Raw genomic sequence first — 19,273 nt, 5'->3', positions numbered from 1 at the left:
CTGACCTTGCGGCAGGTCCTGCCCCCTGGGCCAGCTCCATGGGCCAGCTCCATGTCCTTGCTGGCACCAGCGGAAGACACCGCAAAAGTGAGGGGGGCTGGTAGCATTGCCGCGGTACCCCTGGGACATGCTCACGGCACCCCAGGGTACCACGGAACCCTGGTTGAGAATCGCTGGTCTGAACGGAGTTATACCACCCTTTTTACACCAACTTTATTATTAGTAAATTTTTGATACGCTTGTCAGGACAACTTCAAACTACTTCAACTTCAACTTCACAGATCCTAAAGTGAATCCAGACTGAAATATCACAGATTTTTCTTCTTTCGTCCACAATGAAAACATCAAAATACATACTGAATACCATTGAAATTGATCAAAATACCAAAGATTCTAAAGCACAAATTATAGATCTTGAAATATGTGACCTATTGAGGTAAATGATGAAAGTAAATATGTTTATGTAATTTACTGTAATATAGATATATTTACTGTAATTTTGTTCAACTCTTCAAATAAACCTCTACACAACAAAGAGAAATTACTAGAGCGGAAAACAAAAATCATTATTTCATGTAATCACCTCAGTGAAAGGATCGGCTGTATTGGGTGACTTCCCTGCCAACAAATGCCTGCTTTGGAACATTCGATTCACCAAGTAATCTTGTGAATGAACAACTTCAGACCTTGAAATGTTAAAGAAAAATGAAATAAATAATGATAGCCTATTTGACTCATGACATACATATATTTTATTGGTTAATGAACTTAAACTGGAGTCTTATGAATTACATTTGTGTTTAAAAGACATTTACATTTAATATTAGGTTCCACTCCAAAGAGCTTCATTATGCAAACTTACTGACTGTCTCAATTTAGCTAGAGCACAATTTGATCAAGTACCAATCCAATCTGTTACCAACATTCTGAAATTCTCTTTTCTTTCCAGATGAGAATCCTAAATTCCACAATCCTCTTTTAATGCTGGATAAAATACCCTTCAGCATCATGGAAGTGTAGAGTAACAGCAGAATGCAATTGGCAGAATACATTCATATCTAATTTCAGTGGGACTTTTTGTGTTACCTTGTGGCCAAAACTGTATGCTAACTGAAATCAATACTCTGGCTAGAATGAGGATGCTAGATGAAAAGTTAAGGTCTCACTCCTCAGTCCCGTTCTACAAAAATATTGGACCTTCATTTTCCATAATGGTTGAAAGAGATTTTCCTAAATACTTGTTCTTTTGATGTCCTCAGGTCTGCATCACAATTGAGGAGAGGAGATACTCTTGATTAATGACAGTGTGGATGACTTTTGAGGTGGGGACTGAAAATCAAAGAGGTCTGGGTGAGGGAAGTGTTTGATTTACCCTTTTGCTCACTCCTTTCCTTTGTTGATAAGCTACATCAGTCAAAAAGTACTGGGGGATACCTCTCTTTCACTGTCTTGACAATTTTTTAAATGGAAAATGGCATTTTTATTTTGTGTATCTGAAGAACCCAACTGGAAGAAGGAGAAAACCAAGAGGAACTTTTATAATGTGTTGGATGCCAAATAGTAGCTGGAGAAGAAAATTTGCTTGGGAGAAAGGGAAAGGGATCTTGCCAGGACCATGTTTCAATATAAATCCACCTGTATGGTGACAAATGTTTTAAAAAGTGAGAGATCCAAATCGTGGATCTTCTGAACCATTTGTGGATGATCCCACAGTGCATACATTTGTATTCAGTATTTGTCTTGCGGTCTGCATTGCCTAGTTTTGCTCTCCGGAATCATCTGCTTACATGCAGTTGCAGTTCCTGATTTCTGCTTTTGACAATCTGAGTCTGGACTGAGCCTTCACATTGGTCAGTCTGTTGTGCACAAAATATCTCCTTGCCTCAAACAAAATTTCCCTTCAGGTTAGATTTTCAATTACGCCACTGATTTGATATATTCTCTGGGTTAGATTTTCAGTAATGCAACTGTTTGAAGCCACCATGCTTCTTGAAGGAGAATCCCCACATTTTTCAAATACAGGGCAAACCCAACCATTTTTTCCCTTTGCAAAGAAAGTGAAGTAGGACACATTGCACCAAGCTTTCTTTGGGTTTCTGTCCCCTCCCTCCCTGCCTGCCTTTCCTCCCTCACAAAGGAGCCATTTATTCCTTTTGTCCTCCCCCTCTCCTCCCATTTTGCTGCCCGGTCCCCTCCCCAGCATCTTTCCCCTGCAACTTCCATTTTGCTGCCATTATCAGTTTGAAGGGATCTGACCGGGAATCTCTCATTTTGATTTTATTTTTGCTACTGCTATGAGCAGCTATCGATAGATCACTGAGTGAATGTGAAATGTACACGGCTCAGGGGGGAGGGGGAACTGTCCACCTCTTCCCCATTTGGGTTTGGTGTAGACACATATATGTCTCTCATTTCATTTTTTCCCTACTTCCTGAGAGATGTGGGGGCCTAAGCTCAGGCCAGCTTTCTGAGATCCACTTCCCTCCAACCGGGGGTTCCTGTGTATGGTAAATCTGAATTATGATTATAACCATATGCTATCCCGCACAGACAAACAGGAGCACACACCAAGCAGAGTAGATGGCCCCACTAGATAGAGGTTTATTCACAGACCATATATTGTGATTGCATGCCAGCAACATTTGCCATAGAATGTTTTCTTGCTGCCACTACCTGGGTTTCAATCACAGGGTGATATATGAATCCATCCATCTGTCTGCCTGTCTATCATCTTACAGTCTATCAAACTATCAATAGTACAGATGCAAAACAAAAAAATGATTTTTAATATTTTAATATTCAGGAAATAAGAAACCAACCTTAGGAGAAATAACAAAGGTCAAAGCTCCAAAATGGAGGCAAGATGGCATTTAAACAAGATGGACTGAAGCACTAAGAAGACATCTTTGGAGAGGTGATTAAAGAGGGCGCATGCATGCACAGGAAACCACAGGTATCCTGCTCACTAGATTCTGAAATTGACCTTTCCATGCCTAACTGTCTTTTTAAAAATGGAATTCCCCCATGCTGCCCATCATGGGGGAGTGCCCAAACTAGGGCAGGAAAAGGCAATATTCTCCACAAATCCCACCCTGTAGCAGAATAAAGAAAAACAGCAGGCAGAAGTGGCAGTACACTACAGATGAAAAGTGCTGCGCAGAAAATGAAAGCAAATTGCTTCTAAATTGCGGGCTATGTGATAAGTGTCCAATAAGCCATTGTTTGTCCTTAGTCACACCAGCTAGGCTTCCTGCTCTGTCCTGGGTCTTGCCTCTTCATGCACAGAAGTGTCCCCCTTTTTCATCTGCTGAACTTCAGAGAGTATGCACTGTTGCAATGTAATTATTCTTTCAGATTTCTCAAATTGCAATCAAGTCCTCTCAGACCTGCAAGTATACGGCTTTGCAAAAGATTTATGTGCACTTGTGTTCATGTCTGGGAACTTAAAAGATTTATGTGCAGGCTATGGAAAGGCCTGAAGCTCACAAAAGCCAGGAAGAAAGATCACTGTGTATGCACAACTCCACTGTCTGAATGTATCCCCCTTTAGGCATCCTCGGATTAGATGGAGTGTTTCCATCTTCTTAGCATTTTCATCTCCACTACCTTCAGCCCAGCTAACTACACAAATGACTGGGCTTCGGTTTCCAATCTGCAATACAAAACTTTGGCAAATACATAATTGAACATAGAAGAAGCAGATACCAGCCTGCGTATTGGCTTTCAGCGCTAATTACTAGACATTTAGAAAGCAGATATTATGGGCAGGAAAACCCTGGCATTCATCAACCCAATCACATGATCCACTTCATTCTAGCATTACCAGGAATGATGCAGCAGTAGATATGCCAAAGGGGCTACTGGCTGCTGCTGTAATGTACGGCACAGTGTGAACTACTGTTTGTTACCATCCAACAGTTAAACATTCATTCAATGGAAGTATCCGTCAGCTGCTCTGAAAAAACAAAGAGCCCCCAAACACCATGGAAGCAAGTCTTCTTTCAGTTCACCTCTTTTATTCACTTGAGGTCAGAGGAGAAGCTCCCTGTTCATCAGAACAGTCTGTAGTTAAATATGAGCAGGAGTCTTATGGCACCTTAAACACTAGCAAAAATGTATTTTGCCGAAGCCTTTATTGACTAGAGTCTACTTCTTCCAATGCAACAAGGGGGATCCTTGCTCTGTAGCCATTTGATTGAGGGTATAAAAAACAAACAGCCATGAACCCATGGGTCATGGAGCCATGAAATGTGGGAAGGTTCAAGATGAAAATATAAGTACATACTATTCACATCTAATCACAAAAAAGGAGAATGGCCTACTAGGCTCTGCTATGCTGTAATGGGTAGAGTGTCCCAGGGTTTGCCAAGATAGTTAACACCTACAACTGCCTGTCAAGTCACAGTTGATTTATGGTGGTTCCAGCAAGGGACTTTCAAGGCAAGTGAGAAGCAGAGGTGGTTTTCCATTGCCTTCCTCTGCAGAGTCTTTCTTTTGATGATCTCCCTTCCAAGTCCTAAACTTGCTTAGCTTCTGAGACCAGGCTATACTATGCTGTCTTCCCTTCATGTTAACACCTATGGTGAATAAGAAATATCACATTCCAGTTCACATTTGCAGCTGAACTTCAGAACAGCTGGTGGAAAATACTCTTGTGAATTGTTCTGAAAAGAAGGACCTTCTGATTTCCTTCAATGATGCAGATTCTCAAATTCATATGAGCATGAAAGTCAATAGGGCTTTTTGTTGTGTGCGCTACATGAATAATGTTGGGCAACAACATGAATAATGCAATTGTTAAGGGAGCAATTCAGCAAAATTGTGCTGCTCTACTGAATTCTATGTGATCTACACTTGCAAAAGTACTATATTGATTTGTCTGAATGTCAGTGACCATACTTAAGCATTACTTAGATTCTCTAAAAGAAAATGCCTCTTTGCAAGCTACAGTGTGCTTCTCAGTAATGCAAATAATTTGCATCACAATAAGCTTGAAAAAGTCTATGCATGCTTAGGGGCACATGACCTCAAAATGCATCTTTTCTTTGTTTCAGAATACGTTAGAGGACTGAATTTGAAAAAGAACTTGATCAGATTTGGCAACTGTTATGCTGAACATAATTTTCACTCTCGCAAAACCTTTCTGTGTACGTCTACACTAAAATAGTCTTTCGTAGCACAGCTGAACTACAGACAAAAATAGAACAAAATGCCAACAATGTGTTCTTGATTGCAGGGCAGTAAAGCAAGAACTCCATGTTTTAGAAGATCATATGCTTACCCAATTAATGTTACTGTCAATGGTACTTCACTTTTCCAAGATTTTCAATTAAACAGATTTCCTTTTGACTAATTATGGATAAACTCCGTTGCCTGATCATACTGTGCTTGTCGAACCAGACAATTTTACTCCCCAAATTGGAATATAGTTCAATTTTTTCCAAGCACAATTTTAAATTTGGACTCAGTGATGTTCATAGAATATGAGGGAATCCAAGTAGCAGCCATCAATCCAAACCCTGTAATACTTATAGGTCTGCTTAACTCATCTAATTCACCTCCCCCTACTTAATTGGTAATGGGACAGCAGAAAGGAGGACTTATGATGTGATGCGATGATGAGTTCCTTGCTCCTGGGGTGGGGAGGGAGAGCATCTGGTGTCAGAGCATATGTCAACAAGATGCACAGAAGTTGAGTTGGGGCTTCAGCCTCCTCTTCCCCTCCTTGTGATGCCTATGGTGGCTGTAGCAGCAAAGTGATGTTGTCATAAAGCTTTCTTATGAACGCTCAGAGTTTGTTGGATGTTGGGCTCACATGTACACTGGCAACTAAATATTGTTATAACACTATGGTTGTTTCCCCACTTTTAAAATGACATCAATACTCACCAGTTTCATTTGCTCCAGGAGCTTTTTAGAGCGGGGTCATGTTCCCCACCACAGCTTCTGCCCCTTCGTCCAATGAGCGCGGCAGCTGCGCAGCAGCCAGGCAGGACTCCCCACGATCCGCTCAGGGGGTGTCCTGATTGGCTGCTGCATTGTGCTGTAATGGGAATTTTTAAAATTTTCAACTGGATGAATCAACGTCCTGACGAATCCACGACTATTTGTGGACACATCTATGCTTATGTGCACTAAAAACGGCGTGCAGACGTGGATCCCTTGTGTTAAAAATTTTAAAAATTAAACCAGCTGCGCGTGCATCGCGCACGCCCCGCCATGCCCTGATTGGACGGGATGGTCCCCGTCACCAAGCGGTGGGAAAATGGAAACCCAGGGTAACCACCTGGGCTTCCCCACTGCCCCGTGCTCCGTGCGGGGTCATCCAAAAGGCACTGTTCCGAACAGCGCCAGAAATGACATTCGCTGAGGGGGCGCAAGAGCGGCAGAATCGGGCCGGCTGCGTTGTCACTGCCCCTGTAGTGGGGAGTGCCGCTGGACCCCACGTGACTCGGCGAGAGTAGCATGCAACAAACTGTGAGTGGGGAAACGGTCTATAACATTAGAGCAATCTGTGTGTCAGATTCTTTTAATTCCTAGATTTTAGGGTTTTTTTAAATGTCCCCTTTTGTTGCAGATGTATCTCTGCAGTTAAGGGAATTAGAGGGGGTTTTTTCAAAATGAAAGCTGAGAATCCATAGAACCTGATACACGGATTTTTTATAACATTGTAATGATACTCAATGCTGCTCAAATTTTTTTTACAGCCCACAGGCCATTCAAAAGCAGAAAGTTTATAAAATTAATTCCCTATATAAAAATGTTAACATATATCATTCGTCTTAAAATAAGTACTAGTTTACAGGTTCAAATCTGAGTAGATTATAACTTGATGTTAACTCGGCCTGCATTTTCATTACAGAAAACAGAAACTTAGCCACACATACAACAGTTATTTGGTAAGATTTTGCGAATTCTCTACTCAGAGAGCTGTTTTGTATCAACCAACACAGGCTCCAATAAATCCAATCATGCCTATACATAAAATCTTCAATGGAAAAACATGTAAACCAATATTTCATACGGGTTAGCAGAGCACGATCAGAATCTACACAGAATGTTATTATGTCATCCTATCAAGAGTGCAGATGGTAGCACGTAAATGCATGATGATATCTTATTATTATTGATAAATATTATTATTGATAAACTGTTATTATTTATTAATATTGGGCATATTGGTGAAGGATCACTGCAGCTAAGCTGAATAGTAGGGGAGAACGCTTTACTAAACGTCAACGTCTCTTGAAAGTTGGTATTCTTTATAACAGGGGTCCCCAATCTTTTAGAGCTTGGGGGCACATTCTGACATGGTATGATAGGCGCAGGAACAAAATTGTTGCGGTAAAATGGCTGCCCCAGGAGGCAGAGCCAGCTACAAAATGATTGCCACAGTTTAACTCCAGTAAGACAGTACTGGTCCCTGCGTTCTGGTGGAAGCTGCTGCCAAACAAACATTTGAAAAAATGTACAGCCAATCATATCTACAATAGTCAGTCAGAAGCCTTGCTATGCAAAACCCTTACCTAGCCCAATCCACTTTCAAAAACCACATGGCAGGTGCTGGCAAGTGCCACGGAGCCCACATGCACTATGTTGGGGACTCCTGCTTTTTACAGGCTTTGATTGCTAATTTAACTTTACTTAGACCCACAGATTTTTTTAAAAGGAGAAGACCAAAAATGGTTCACCATTAATTTTAAAAACCCTGAAAAAGTTGCAGTAGTGCGGGTGCAGTGGGGAACCTGCCACATGGAAACTAGACAGAGGCACGGTGTCAGCAGCTGCACCAGCAATGGAGAAACGAAACCTGTCCCTGTGTGAAAAACACCTTAAAAACAAAATACAAATTCCTGCATAATATACATGCAGCAAATATAGAAAGCATTTCCTGAGACATTTACCACCAATAACTTCTCAACTATCACTTACTTAGTTGCTGCTGCCTTTCTTGCAGGAATATTATATGCTCTTAATATTCTGACAAGAAGTTTAACATCTCCATCAGAGACAGCCTGTGCTGGAATCTTCCGTCTCTCTTTCCTTTGTGGCTTCAAATGTCTTCTGCGTTCACCAAGCTTGAAAATTACATTCCTCAATTGGCTTTTAAAAGTCGAAATTATTTACAGTAGATGGGAAACATATTCACAAAAGAAAAACGTGAAACTTAAAATTACGTGTCTTGCAGCTTTTTAAAAATAGTTATGGAATCTTTTAAGCAGCATGAACACCCTTTCACATTTTTCTACCTTGATTTTTATATGAATGGAAAGAACTGAAAACTTGATAATGCATATTATCAAGCAGTCACTTTCTAAAAATTGTCTGACCAAACCCACCAGCCCAACATTAGTAAAACCAAAATGCAAAGATAAAATATTTGTGTACCTCATGGATATAATTTCTTCAAAATCATTCACTATATCTGATAAATTATATTTATGTCTGATATTTATGATTTGTTTTGTAATTCGTTTTCTCATCTGTAAAAAAATGCACACATTTACTAAAATCAGACTGTGAAGCTAAATCATCATGGTTTTAGCTACACAGACAAAATTTCTCTATAATCTTGAAGATTACCAGTGCAAAACAGAAAACAGTGGACTTTGAAATATGCAATTCTGTTCAGGATTGCACGGTCAATGAACTGAGAAGGATGAGAGGGTAGATTTTAGTAAAGCCATTGATCAAAACAACTTATATTGCTGAGCTCAGCTTCAAGAAAGGGAAGACGGAGACTATGTACTTTTGTCAAGAACCTCAAGAAAACACAGCTTGCCATACTTCTTGCTGCTGTAGCTCCATCAGAAATGGGAAGATACACAATACATTTAAATCTAGAATGCTGAGGTAATGGAACATGCCCTCAACTACCAGCCCACTTTATGGAGACCCTGTGGGGTTTTCAAGGCAAGATATGGATAGAATTAGATTGCCATTTCCTATCTCTGTGGCTCACCCCTGGCCTTCCTTGGTGGTCTCCCAGTCATGTACTAACCAGGGCTGACCCTGCTTAGCTTCTGAGATCTGACAAGATCAGGCTAGCCTGACCTATCCAGGGCAGGGCAGAATATTATAGAATAAGACAAATTGAAACTTCTGCACATCACTTTCAAATGGAAGCATAACAACAGCAACAGAAATGTCATACATTCCCAACCAATCTTTAATAATGTAGGATATGCCCTACCAGGACAATACAACAGGTAAGAAAGCTTCAAGGATCTGGCTGCCTCCATCAGCCATATCCTCCCTATTCTGTTAATGTGTCCATTGTTTTCAGTTTGCTAAAAAACACAAAGCAATACTAATTTTTGCAAAAGAGTAAATGATATGTCTGCTCATCTGCCTGTTTTTTCTTTCTTTTTTTGTTTTTTGTGCCACATTGGTCTTAATTATTGTTTGGATTTGTACACTGTACTATTCAGAGGCCTAAGGCAAAAGAGTGCCACATCTGGTGACTCTTGCTGGTAATGACTACTTATGGTACTACGTGAGCTGGGCAGGCTTATAGTGCTGACATGACACCAGAAGCAGCGACCTAAACTTAGCATAACAGTGCTTTGTATCAAAATAACACAAGCTGGTTTTCCAGGACAGCAGCTAATTTTACAGGCATTAATTTTTCTAACCCTGTCACAAAGCGTTCAAATAAAAAAGTGCCACACCTTCCTAATTAAGCAGGCAGAACTATTCCTTTGCACAGAAATAACATCTACATCGGTCATCAATACATCTTCCTTTAATTGCCCTCCATGTTCCTGAAATAAACATTGTTTTCAAAATTAAACACAAAATCTTTACTAGATCGTTCAGCCAACAAGACAGTATCCAGTATTAGTTCTGTTCTACTCTTACAGACCAGTCCAGGACGGGCAGGGGGTAGTTTCATGAGGCCATAGACTGTGCAGCCCCGCTGCCTCCAAAGATATTTGGGGTGATGTGGGAAAGTTGAAAAAAGAGGGAATACCAGGCAAAACCTCCAAGAATGCTGCAAGCCCCCTGGGCAGTTCAATGAGCCATATTTGCCTTTTTGGAGTTGTAAGCGCATGCCAGAAAAAGGGAGTGCTCTCAGGCTGAAAGGGCTCAGGAAGCCAATTAAAGTTGCCTCTGCCCCTGGGAATGCCCCCCCCCCACTGGTGCCAGGGCATGCTCCTCCATGGAGGTGCAACAGCGCAGCTGGACACTACGGAGCTGTGTGACTCCTCAGGGCCAGCATAGATGTCACTGGCATCATGTGGAATGGCGTTTACAACACTGAGTCATGCCAGCTCCACGGCTCTGTCACCGCCTCCCCCTTCTAGATTGCACTGTTAATTAGATGTGGAGGTCACCTGCAGCTTTTATGAGGTTTTGACATGACAGTATAGAAGTTATTTTATTTTCTTACATGGCTGAATTTGTACCAACTTTCCTGAATAAATCCAGCCTTCGTGTATTTTCTTTTTCCTCCCAATGCTTATTTAAAGGTCTGGCACACATGAAAGGGAACTGCCATTGGCTACAGATGCAACTCTTATATTTCATACAGACATGAGGACAGTATGTGAAACTGGAAGTCCACATGCAAAAATTAAGCAGGATAGGCATAGAATTCCCTCATTTCTACATATCTCTATGAAGTCAAAAACATAATTCAGCACTTCTTACATAATGCATTTCCAACCCCCCCCCCCAGACATGTGTTGCAGCTTTGCCTGATATGTACAACTCAAATGCCTTATACTTGTTCAATATGAATGTGGTTGTATATATGGAAGAAATGGAGGCAAAACACATTTGGAAAAAAGCTAGAAGTGCAATGGAGCTCCTGGGAAGACACAGATTATTCAACTGGAGGAAAAGATTGTTCAACTGGAGGAAAATGATTGCAGCCACTAGGTAATGTTTCCCTAGCTGGCTTCAATTGACTATATCATCAAATACCCAGGGTTGCTAATATAAAGTCTACTGTGTTTTTTGCATGCTCTCAGTCTTTTAAGGGACCTGTGAGATCAATCTAGAGTTAAAGAGGCGCCTGACCAGCCACTGGATTTTCTATCCAGAAAAAACAATTGCTGCTAACCTGCCTTCCATTGAGGACCTGTATACTGCACGGGTCAAAAAAAGGGCTGTGAAAATATTTACTGACCCCTCGCATCCTGGACATAAACTGTTTCAACTCTTACCCTCTAAACGTCGCTACAGAGCACTGCACACCAAGACAACTAGACATAAGAACAGTTTTTTCCCGAATGCCATCACTCTGTTAAACAAATAATTCCCTCGAGCAATGTTAAACCCTATTTTATTATATACTCTTATTATATAATTACTGCACTACTCTTTTTTTTCATCATTCCTATTACCCATCTCCCTCCCACTCTATGACTGTATGACTATAGCCTGTGCTGAAATTTTGTTTTATTTTATTTAATGATTTTATTTCTATGATTTTTTATTTTATGATTTTACATTTTATGTTTTCATTACTACTGATTGTTTCCTGATTGCTTACTAGACCTATATGACAATCATTAAGTGCTGTACCTTATGATTCTTGACAAATGTATTTTTCTTTTATGTACACTGAGAGCATATGCACCGGAGACAAATTCCTTGTGTGTCCAATCACACTTGGCCAATAAAGATTCTATTCTATTCTATTCTATTCTATCCACAATGGAGATTTCAGTTTTATTTTCTTCCTCCCAGAAGGCCAAAGGCTCCTGAAACAAATTCTACCCTATGCCTTGAAAGTTTCAAAGGCTGCTTCACTCATCAACAGGAATCACTTTTGCTTCTCCTCTCTATTTTTAAAAAACATTCAGCCAATGAAGAGTTCTGAAGAACTTCAGAGTTTGCATACTACTTGCATTAGAAATCACATTGCCTTCCCCAAAATGCAGTTTTTGTATCAATGTTCACTCATGGTTTGAAAGGCATTTAGTGATAATGCTGTATCCTTGTTGTATCTAGGATGTAGTTAGAATCCTCTCTGTGTTACATTGTTTTTCTTATTCTATCATTAACTAAATTACAAAGGAAATGTGTGTGTGTGTGTGTGTGTGTGTGTGTGTGTGTGTGTGTGTGTGTGTACATAGTCTTGATGGGCATACTGGCAGCATATGTATTTAAATTAAGAACACTAAAGTAGTTATTCATAAGAGAAGGTACTGGTTGGTACATGTTTACAGTTTGTTTTGTTTTGCAAATGACTCCCGTAACTTAAAACCTTAGGGTTTAATCATGCCTACTGTTCCAAAATGACACAACATCATTTGTCATCCTCCTAAACTCTCAGCCCATTTAAAACACCCATGCACATGAAGGAGAAGAGTTTGTTTTTAAACCCCGCTTTTCTCTACCTTAAGAAGTTTTAAAGGAGTTTACAGTCAAAATTCCTTTCTTTCCCCAGGCATCTTGTGAGATAAGTGGGGCTGAGAACAGTGGTGGGATTCAGAAGGTTCGCGCCACTTCGGCAGAACCAGTTGTTAAAATGGTGCTTGTAAACAACCAGTTGTTAAATTATTTGAATCCCACCACCAGAACCAGTTGTTAATTGTTTGAATCCCACCACTGGCTGAGAGACTTCTGAGAGAATTGTAAATAGTTCAAGGTTACCTGACAGGCTTAATGTGGAGGAATAGGGAATCGAACCCAGTTCTCCAGATTAAAGTCTGCTGCTCTTAACCACGAAACTAGGCTGGACCTCAAAAGCTCAAACCTTCTCAGCATTATAATTTTATTCAAATGTGCTTAGAAGGGTGTAACTCTGTTTAGGATTGGAACGGTAAAGGTTTTTTTGAAAACATACGCAGCTACTATTCTGTTGCAAAGCGATCTGCATTGTATGTGCACGCTCAGCCTAGCAGCAGAATGAAAAGAAAGAGAATGGAATTCAAGCATGATGCCAAATTAAAAGCCAACATACATTACCAAGTGGAATACCTGGAAGACTATGTCTGGTATCTCTTTCTCACACAAAGGAATTTGCTGAAAAGGAAAGAAATCTAACTGTCCTGAGTTTCTCAACTGCAACAGCTGGAAACGTTTACATTTTCTAATCTCTTCTGCAGTAACAAAGTCAAATTCTTCTTGCAGCTGTTCAAGGCGAAAGCAGATTGAGTCGCTTTGCTCTTGGGATTTTGCATACTATTGAAGAATAAAAAAATCTACATTGATATGAGAGATTAGTCACCTACAGCAAATATTTTTTTAAAAAAAATAAACACATTACAATTTTAAGCAGTAGCATTAGATCCCCATGTGGCATACTGAAGATGAGAAAGAAGAATCCTATGAGGAAAAGTTGGACAGACAAGGTCTTTGCACACTGAAAAAATGCATGGAGCTCTATCAGCTTTTTTGGTTCCACAAAATCTATGAGTTAGTTGCATTAGATCAACCCTTCCAGAAAATGTTCAGTGTAAAAAGGGCTCATGCCTCCAATTATTTTGGACTCAATACTATACTACTGATCAGGAAGGAAACATAAGCATGCAAGACTCAGGGATAGACACAGCTGAGAAGCTACCAATAACTCAGGTATGCCCACTGCCACTGACATGCCAACCCACAGTAACCATGTCCTATTTCTCTTCCCTAAGGTAGGGGAGGCCTAGGCATCAAGGCAGCTAATTCTAATGGAAATGATCACAGGCTACTTCCTATAACTCCAAGAAGAAGAGTTACAAGTTGATGTCAAAGGCCCCTTCCACACATGCAGAATAACGCACTTTCAATCCACTTTCAGTGCACGTTGAAACTTGATTTTACTGTGCGGAATAGCAAAATCCACTTTCAAACAATCGTGAAAGTGGATTGAATGTGCATTATTCTGCATGTGCGGAAGGGGCCAAAGTTACATGCAGACACACAGATTGAAGCTAAGGAAACAAGTGGCAGCTGTTTGCCAACCCTGGAACTCAATGCCAGTGCTGACCAGCACCTCCATCCCACCATAGAAGGTGAGTGGGGAAGTGGTGGACAGTAGCAGATCTAGGGGGGCAGAGGGGGCAGACAACCCAGGTGCCACTTTAAGGAATCATGTGGGGGGCGCCAATGGGTCAGTTCCCTGTTCTCCCCCCAAAAAACCCTGTCGGTACTCCTTATCCTTTATTGATGCCTCCTGACCTTATTCCCCTTGGCTGCATGCCCATTTCCTCCTCCCCAGTTTCACCACCTCTTTGCTCACCCCCAAACTTGGCCAGGGTGCATGCATACCAGCTCTGGCTTCCTAGGCTTGAACTTCAGGGCTCCCAAGATCTGGTGGCTTCCTTACTACCGCGTAATGCCTCAGCCACTACCTGCCCAATTCCCGCTCTGCAAGGGCTGAGTGCCACTGCTCCTTCCAGCAAGCAAGGAGAGGGGTGCTGTGCCAGCCAGGACCTCTGTCCACCCACCTTGGAGGCTCTGCACTCACTTTTTGTGTGTGAGCTTCCTGCCTGGGAAGCGGTGATTTGCCTTGGCCACCAGCCAGAGCAGCAGCCCCCAGGAGGCAGAGGGACAAGGAGGCTCCCAGCCATCCCCAGCAGAGTGTGTAGTTCTTTCTTGCCTCCCTCCCATCTTGGCTAGGCAAACAAACAAACAGCATCTGGCTGGTGCAAAGAAAGGCTGGGAGTGGAGTGGAGCCGCTCAGGCCACCTGCTCCAGGCTATGACATGGCTTACTCCTTGGGAGTAAGGCTTCAGGAATTTTCAGGTCAAAGCGAGGTCGGTCAGGAGAGTATTGGTTTGTTTAAAACTTTTAAAATTAAGACAGGGGGTGGAGCAGGACTTCATGTCATCACCATGACAGTACCTCTCCTGAGAGGAGAGACAGTCTCACTTTTTCCCACCAGATTGTTATTCTAAGGCGAAAATGCAGCTCTGTTGATCAACAGAGCTTGCAGTGGTTAGCATTTAGCCTTGTTTAGCTGAGTTTGAAGGATGAGGAGCTTGGATAATGCCAGTATCCACGGCCCCTTCATCCACCGAAGCATGCTGGTTAACATCATCAACCCTACAGGAGACGTGAGGTAGATTTACTGCCAAAGCTCTGGCGATACGGAACTTCCAGTGACTGTGAAGAGAAGAAATGAAAACTAAATGGACATTTCATCAGAAACTTTGTGTCTCAGCCAGCAAGGACTTTGATTCTGCTACAAGAGAAGTAAGTTTCAGTTTCCAACTGATCAAATGAACTGAGTAATATCATAAAGCAATCGCCATTTTGAAACTGAAAAACTCTGAAACTTAAATAAAGGACTGTTCTGTAGAACTGCATTCTGGAAAGCTGTATATATATGAAAATGCAGCAACTGATATAAACATCTTCTTGGAAAGAATATTTTATTGGTGAATGGAAACTGTGGTATTTGTTGAAGGACAGAGAGGGGGAAGGAGGCAGCAGAGGAAGGAAGGAATAAAAGTTGACTGCAATAAGAAGAGCAAGAAGGACATCTAGTGGTTGAATAATAAACTACAGATATGTGGTGAAATAATAAATTACAGAACTATATCAACAATTTTAAAACAACAGACCTGTATAAATAAGACAAAATGACTTGTAAAGCAAGCAATAGAGCAGCATCTGACATCCAAGTGGATCCAATGCAGTAAGTGGACCTGATGTTAAGTTCCATCCAGAGATTTGACAGAGGTGAAGCAAAAAATGGATCATATTGACACAATGATTACGGAAATTAAAGAAAGAAGGAAATATATAAAATGATTAACCTCTGACCTTAAAAAAGTGACAGATGACATGAAGGCCTTAGAGACTAAAGATGAAGTACACCAGAAAGAAATCCACCAGCAAGCTGAAAAATTACTCTGGCTGGAGTTAAAGCAAAAAGAATTAAGAATCAGGGCCATACCAGAGAAATTTAAGGAAGACCTTAAAAAAAATTTCATCCCAGAACTGGAAAGACTTATGTCTTTACCTACTGCAGAAACCAAAGCTATGGTGGATAAAATATACCGAGTAAGGTCAGTGGCTGCTAAGAAAAAAAGTTTGCCAGAGGATTGTGAGATATATCTGACAAGAAGATCTTTCAAAGAAGAAATTCTATCTAAGCACTACAGTCAAAAGATGCAATATTGAACCCAGAATTTTATTATAATGAGGGAGCTGCCAAGAGAGTTTAATGAAGTGAAAGGAATACAAATTTCTTACAAGCTCCTTGAAAAATAAAGGAATCCCTTTCAGGTTGCTACTACCAGAAAGTCTCGTCTTTACTTTTAATGAAATTTACCAGAAAATCACAGATGTCCAGGCTGAAGAAAATTCTTCAATAAGAACAACAAACATATGCAATCAGTCTGAAGATAATACTCACCTCGTTTTCTTACTGGTTTAACCTTAAATACTACAAAAAATATAAATTCAAGGATCTGCAAAATGAGTTAAAATTAAGGGATTTGGAGATATTTGTAATGTTCAGGAAAATATAACAAATGGCTGATTAATTACAGGAGCTTGCAACCATCAGAAAGGAGAAAAGAAAAGATCTAAGTAAAAATTGTTAACATATATGTTGATATGATGCCTAAATCTGGTTCTGTGTAAGTCAGTAAATAGTGATGGGGCTAATTTTCATAAAGATGGAGGTGAAAATTAAGAATAGCTGGTTTAAAAGTAAAAAGCCACCCTACCCCCTGCAACACCCCCTGTTGTTTTTTAGTAATACTATACACAAGGGTTTTCCAGCAGCACGGGGGGAAGGAAAAAGCCACCCCACCCCCTGCCACTTTGTCCTCCAGAGGGCTTAATGGAGTTATGCCATTTGAAAGCGTGGCATAAGTCCAGGATCCAGGCCACAAACCCAGGATGGAGGCCAACTAATGTTGGCTCTACCACCAGAAATACTCCACCCACCCCTGTGCCAGCATCTGATTGGGACACCAGCGCAGCTCCATGGCAGACCAGACTTCTAGAGGTTTCCCCTTTGGAGCTGAGGGACAGCTGGCTGCCACTGACTTTGCCCCCTGTACCAGTGCAGGTGCTTCTTGCACTGAGGTAAGGGGCAAAGGCATCGGCACAGCCCCACACCACCTCTGTAATTGGATTCAGCCCCCCGCTCCTCCTGGATTGGGCCATTAATATATTTGTGTCTGTCCACTCTGCATTTCAAGCAAAGGTTCCTTAATTTCCAGTGTACATTCCCTGCAATAGCTGTTATTAAAACTTTATTTTCATTACCATAATTAGCTCAATCAGGTCTGAACACTCAGGGTCATTAGGATCAATGTTGATTTGTTTTGCCCAGTCAATAAGCTTTTGCATGTCAGAATGCCATAACATTGCAGTTCCTTTTCTTGCCTCTATATTTCTTTGTATACTGGAAAAACAAAATACTTCAGAATAAAGGACCTGCTGCCAATAAAATTGGGATCTCTTTGACAAACGATCCCGTATTTCCAACAACCCCCCCCCCAAATGAAATTCTATTCAGCGAACACATAATGCATAAAATTTACTACCTGTTGCAGGCAAAATGTGCAGGTTGAAATGTAGGAGCTAAAGGAAGGCCTCTGTCATCAGTTGCCCAAGATAAAGAATACATTACTTTTCCAGTTATCAGAAGACATAATTCTTCCATTTCATTTTCGTTGAGGAAAAAAGATACATCTGTAACATAAACAATACTGAAATTAGACATTTTAAAACACTTCTATATCATTACATTTAAAATGCTACTTAGCATGTTCACTGCTAACATTTACATACAATGGGTAAGTCTTCACTTTCAAGGAAAAGCTTTCATGAGAATTAAACAAAGCCATCCAAAAATATCCTTACAGTTGCTTTTTGCTTGACTGAAGTGGTTTGAGGGTAATTGTCATGTGTGTGATTTATGGTCTGATACTAAGATTTCTTGTGCTGAAACAACAATTGTTCAAAGCAAAGCGCACTGACCAGTAAAATCCACAAATGTCAATTAAAAATCTTTACGACTAGAAACTTAGGCTTTGATATACATGATGTGGCAGACCAGCGTGTCTCAGAACAAGTCTGTCCCAAATCAAAAATAGAGGATTTTTTTTACATAGCAAAAGTGGTAAAATCCTGATATTAGAGCAATCTCAAAACTGGCAATGAAATCAAAACACTGGTTTACTGGCAGCCTAAAAGATGGTAGGGTGATAGAATGGTGGCCGAGGACAGCACTGTGCCACTGCCTTCAAAGAGGCCATCAGCAGCATGGGCCCCAAGGGAGAAGCAGAAACTCCTTTCAGAAAAGGAAAGCTCATTGTCAGGAATTACTTATGTCATACTTTGGGGGCATAAGTCTGCACTGCAAAAAGGGAGCATTCCCGAGTTAAAAACTCCTCTGGGAAAAAAGTTGGCTCCGCCTACAGGAAAGCCCCCAGATGGAACGCAGGCCTACAGTTCAACTTCTCGATTTGGGTGCTCTGGAGCTGTGCTGCACCCTGCTGCCTTAGCAAGTGCTTCTGCATTGGCATCCGTGCCCAATTGCACTGCCCTGGTGGCAATGGCACTGGTGCAGGAGACATGCCGTTTACAGTGTGGTTTTTAATATAAGAGTTTAACCTTGCTAATAGGCTCTCTTTGAAAAAGTAATATTTAATCCTTGAAAAAAATTATGAAATAATGAAAATACGTGAAGAAGAAGAAGAAGAAGAAGAAGAAGAAGAAGAAGAAGAAGAAGAAGAAGAGGAGGAGGAGGAGGAGGAAGAGGAAGAGGAAGAGGAGGAGTTTGGATTTATATCCCCCCTTTCTCTCCTGCAGGAGACTCAAAGGGGCTTACAATCTCCTTTCTCTTCCCCCCTCACAACAAACACCCTGTGATGTAGGTGGGGCTGAGAGAGCTCCGAGAAGATGTGACTAGCCCAAGGTCACCCAGTTGCCATGTGTGGGAGTGTACAGGCTAATCTGAATTCCACAGATAAGCCTCCACAGCTCAGGCGGCAGAGCTGCGAATCAAACCGGGTTCCTCCAGATTAGATACACGAGCTCTTAACCTCCTATGCCACTGCTGCTCCTAGGTCACTGAAGTTTTTTTTTTCCATGGCATTATGTTTGTGAAACCTGTTGGTTGCCCTTTCTGTTAAGAGAAGACACACTAACAGCCCCAATCCTATTACACCATGAGGGTGAAGTGGGAGACGGGTGGGCACCATGGAACTCCGTGGCACCCAATCTGGAAGAACCTGTGCCCTGCCGGACCAGACCAGCCCAAACCCGGCCATCAGTGTGGCTGGGGGAACTAAGGGCATTCCCAGGGGTGGAGCCAACTTTAGTTGGCTTCCACCCATCTTTTGAGTTGGTAACGCCCTGGCGCAGG

The 19,273-nt window shown here is 41.3% G+C and overlaps 1 protein-coding gene across 1 annotated transcript in view; it reads right to left on the bottom strand.

The window, feature by feature from the left end:
• Positions 1-19,273, bottom strand: part of CC2D2B (coiled-coil and C2 domain containing 2B) — a 69,385-nt gene that overhangs the window by 15,275 nt on the left and 34,837 nt on the right. Inside the window, exons 18-24 of the mRNA XM_048506671.1 lie at positions 17,448-17,595; positions 17,167-17,305; positions 12,934-13,137; positions 9,672-9,764; positions 8,389-8,483; positions 7,933-8,103; positions 584-686 (exon numbers count right to left, since the gene is read on the bottom strand). Coding sequence (XP_048362628.1) covers positions 584-686; positions 7,933-8,103; positions 8,389-8,483; positions 9,672-9,764; positions 12,934-13,137; positions 17,167-17,305; positions 17,448-17,595 — 953 coding nt within the window. The remainder of the gene's footprint in view (positions 1-583; positions 687-7,932; positions 8,104-8,388; positions 8,484-9,671; positions 9,765-12,933; positions 13,138-17,166; positions 17,306-17,447; positions 17,596-19,273) is intronic.

This window comes from Sphaerodactylus townsendi, linkage group LG08, assembly GCF_021028975.2.
Source record: "Sphaerodactylus townsendi isolate TG3544 linkage group LG08, MPM_Stown_v2.3, whole genome shotgun sequence".
NCBI classification, from domain to species: domain Eukaryota; kingdom Metazoa; phylum Chordata; class Lepidosauria; order Squamata; family Sphaerodactylidae; genus Sphaerodactylus; species Sphaerodactylus townsendi.
The sequence above is the reverse complement of the archived record's forward strand: the minus strand, read 5'-3'. Positions and strand labels throughout refer to the sequence as shown.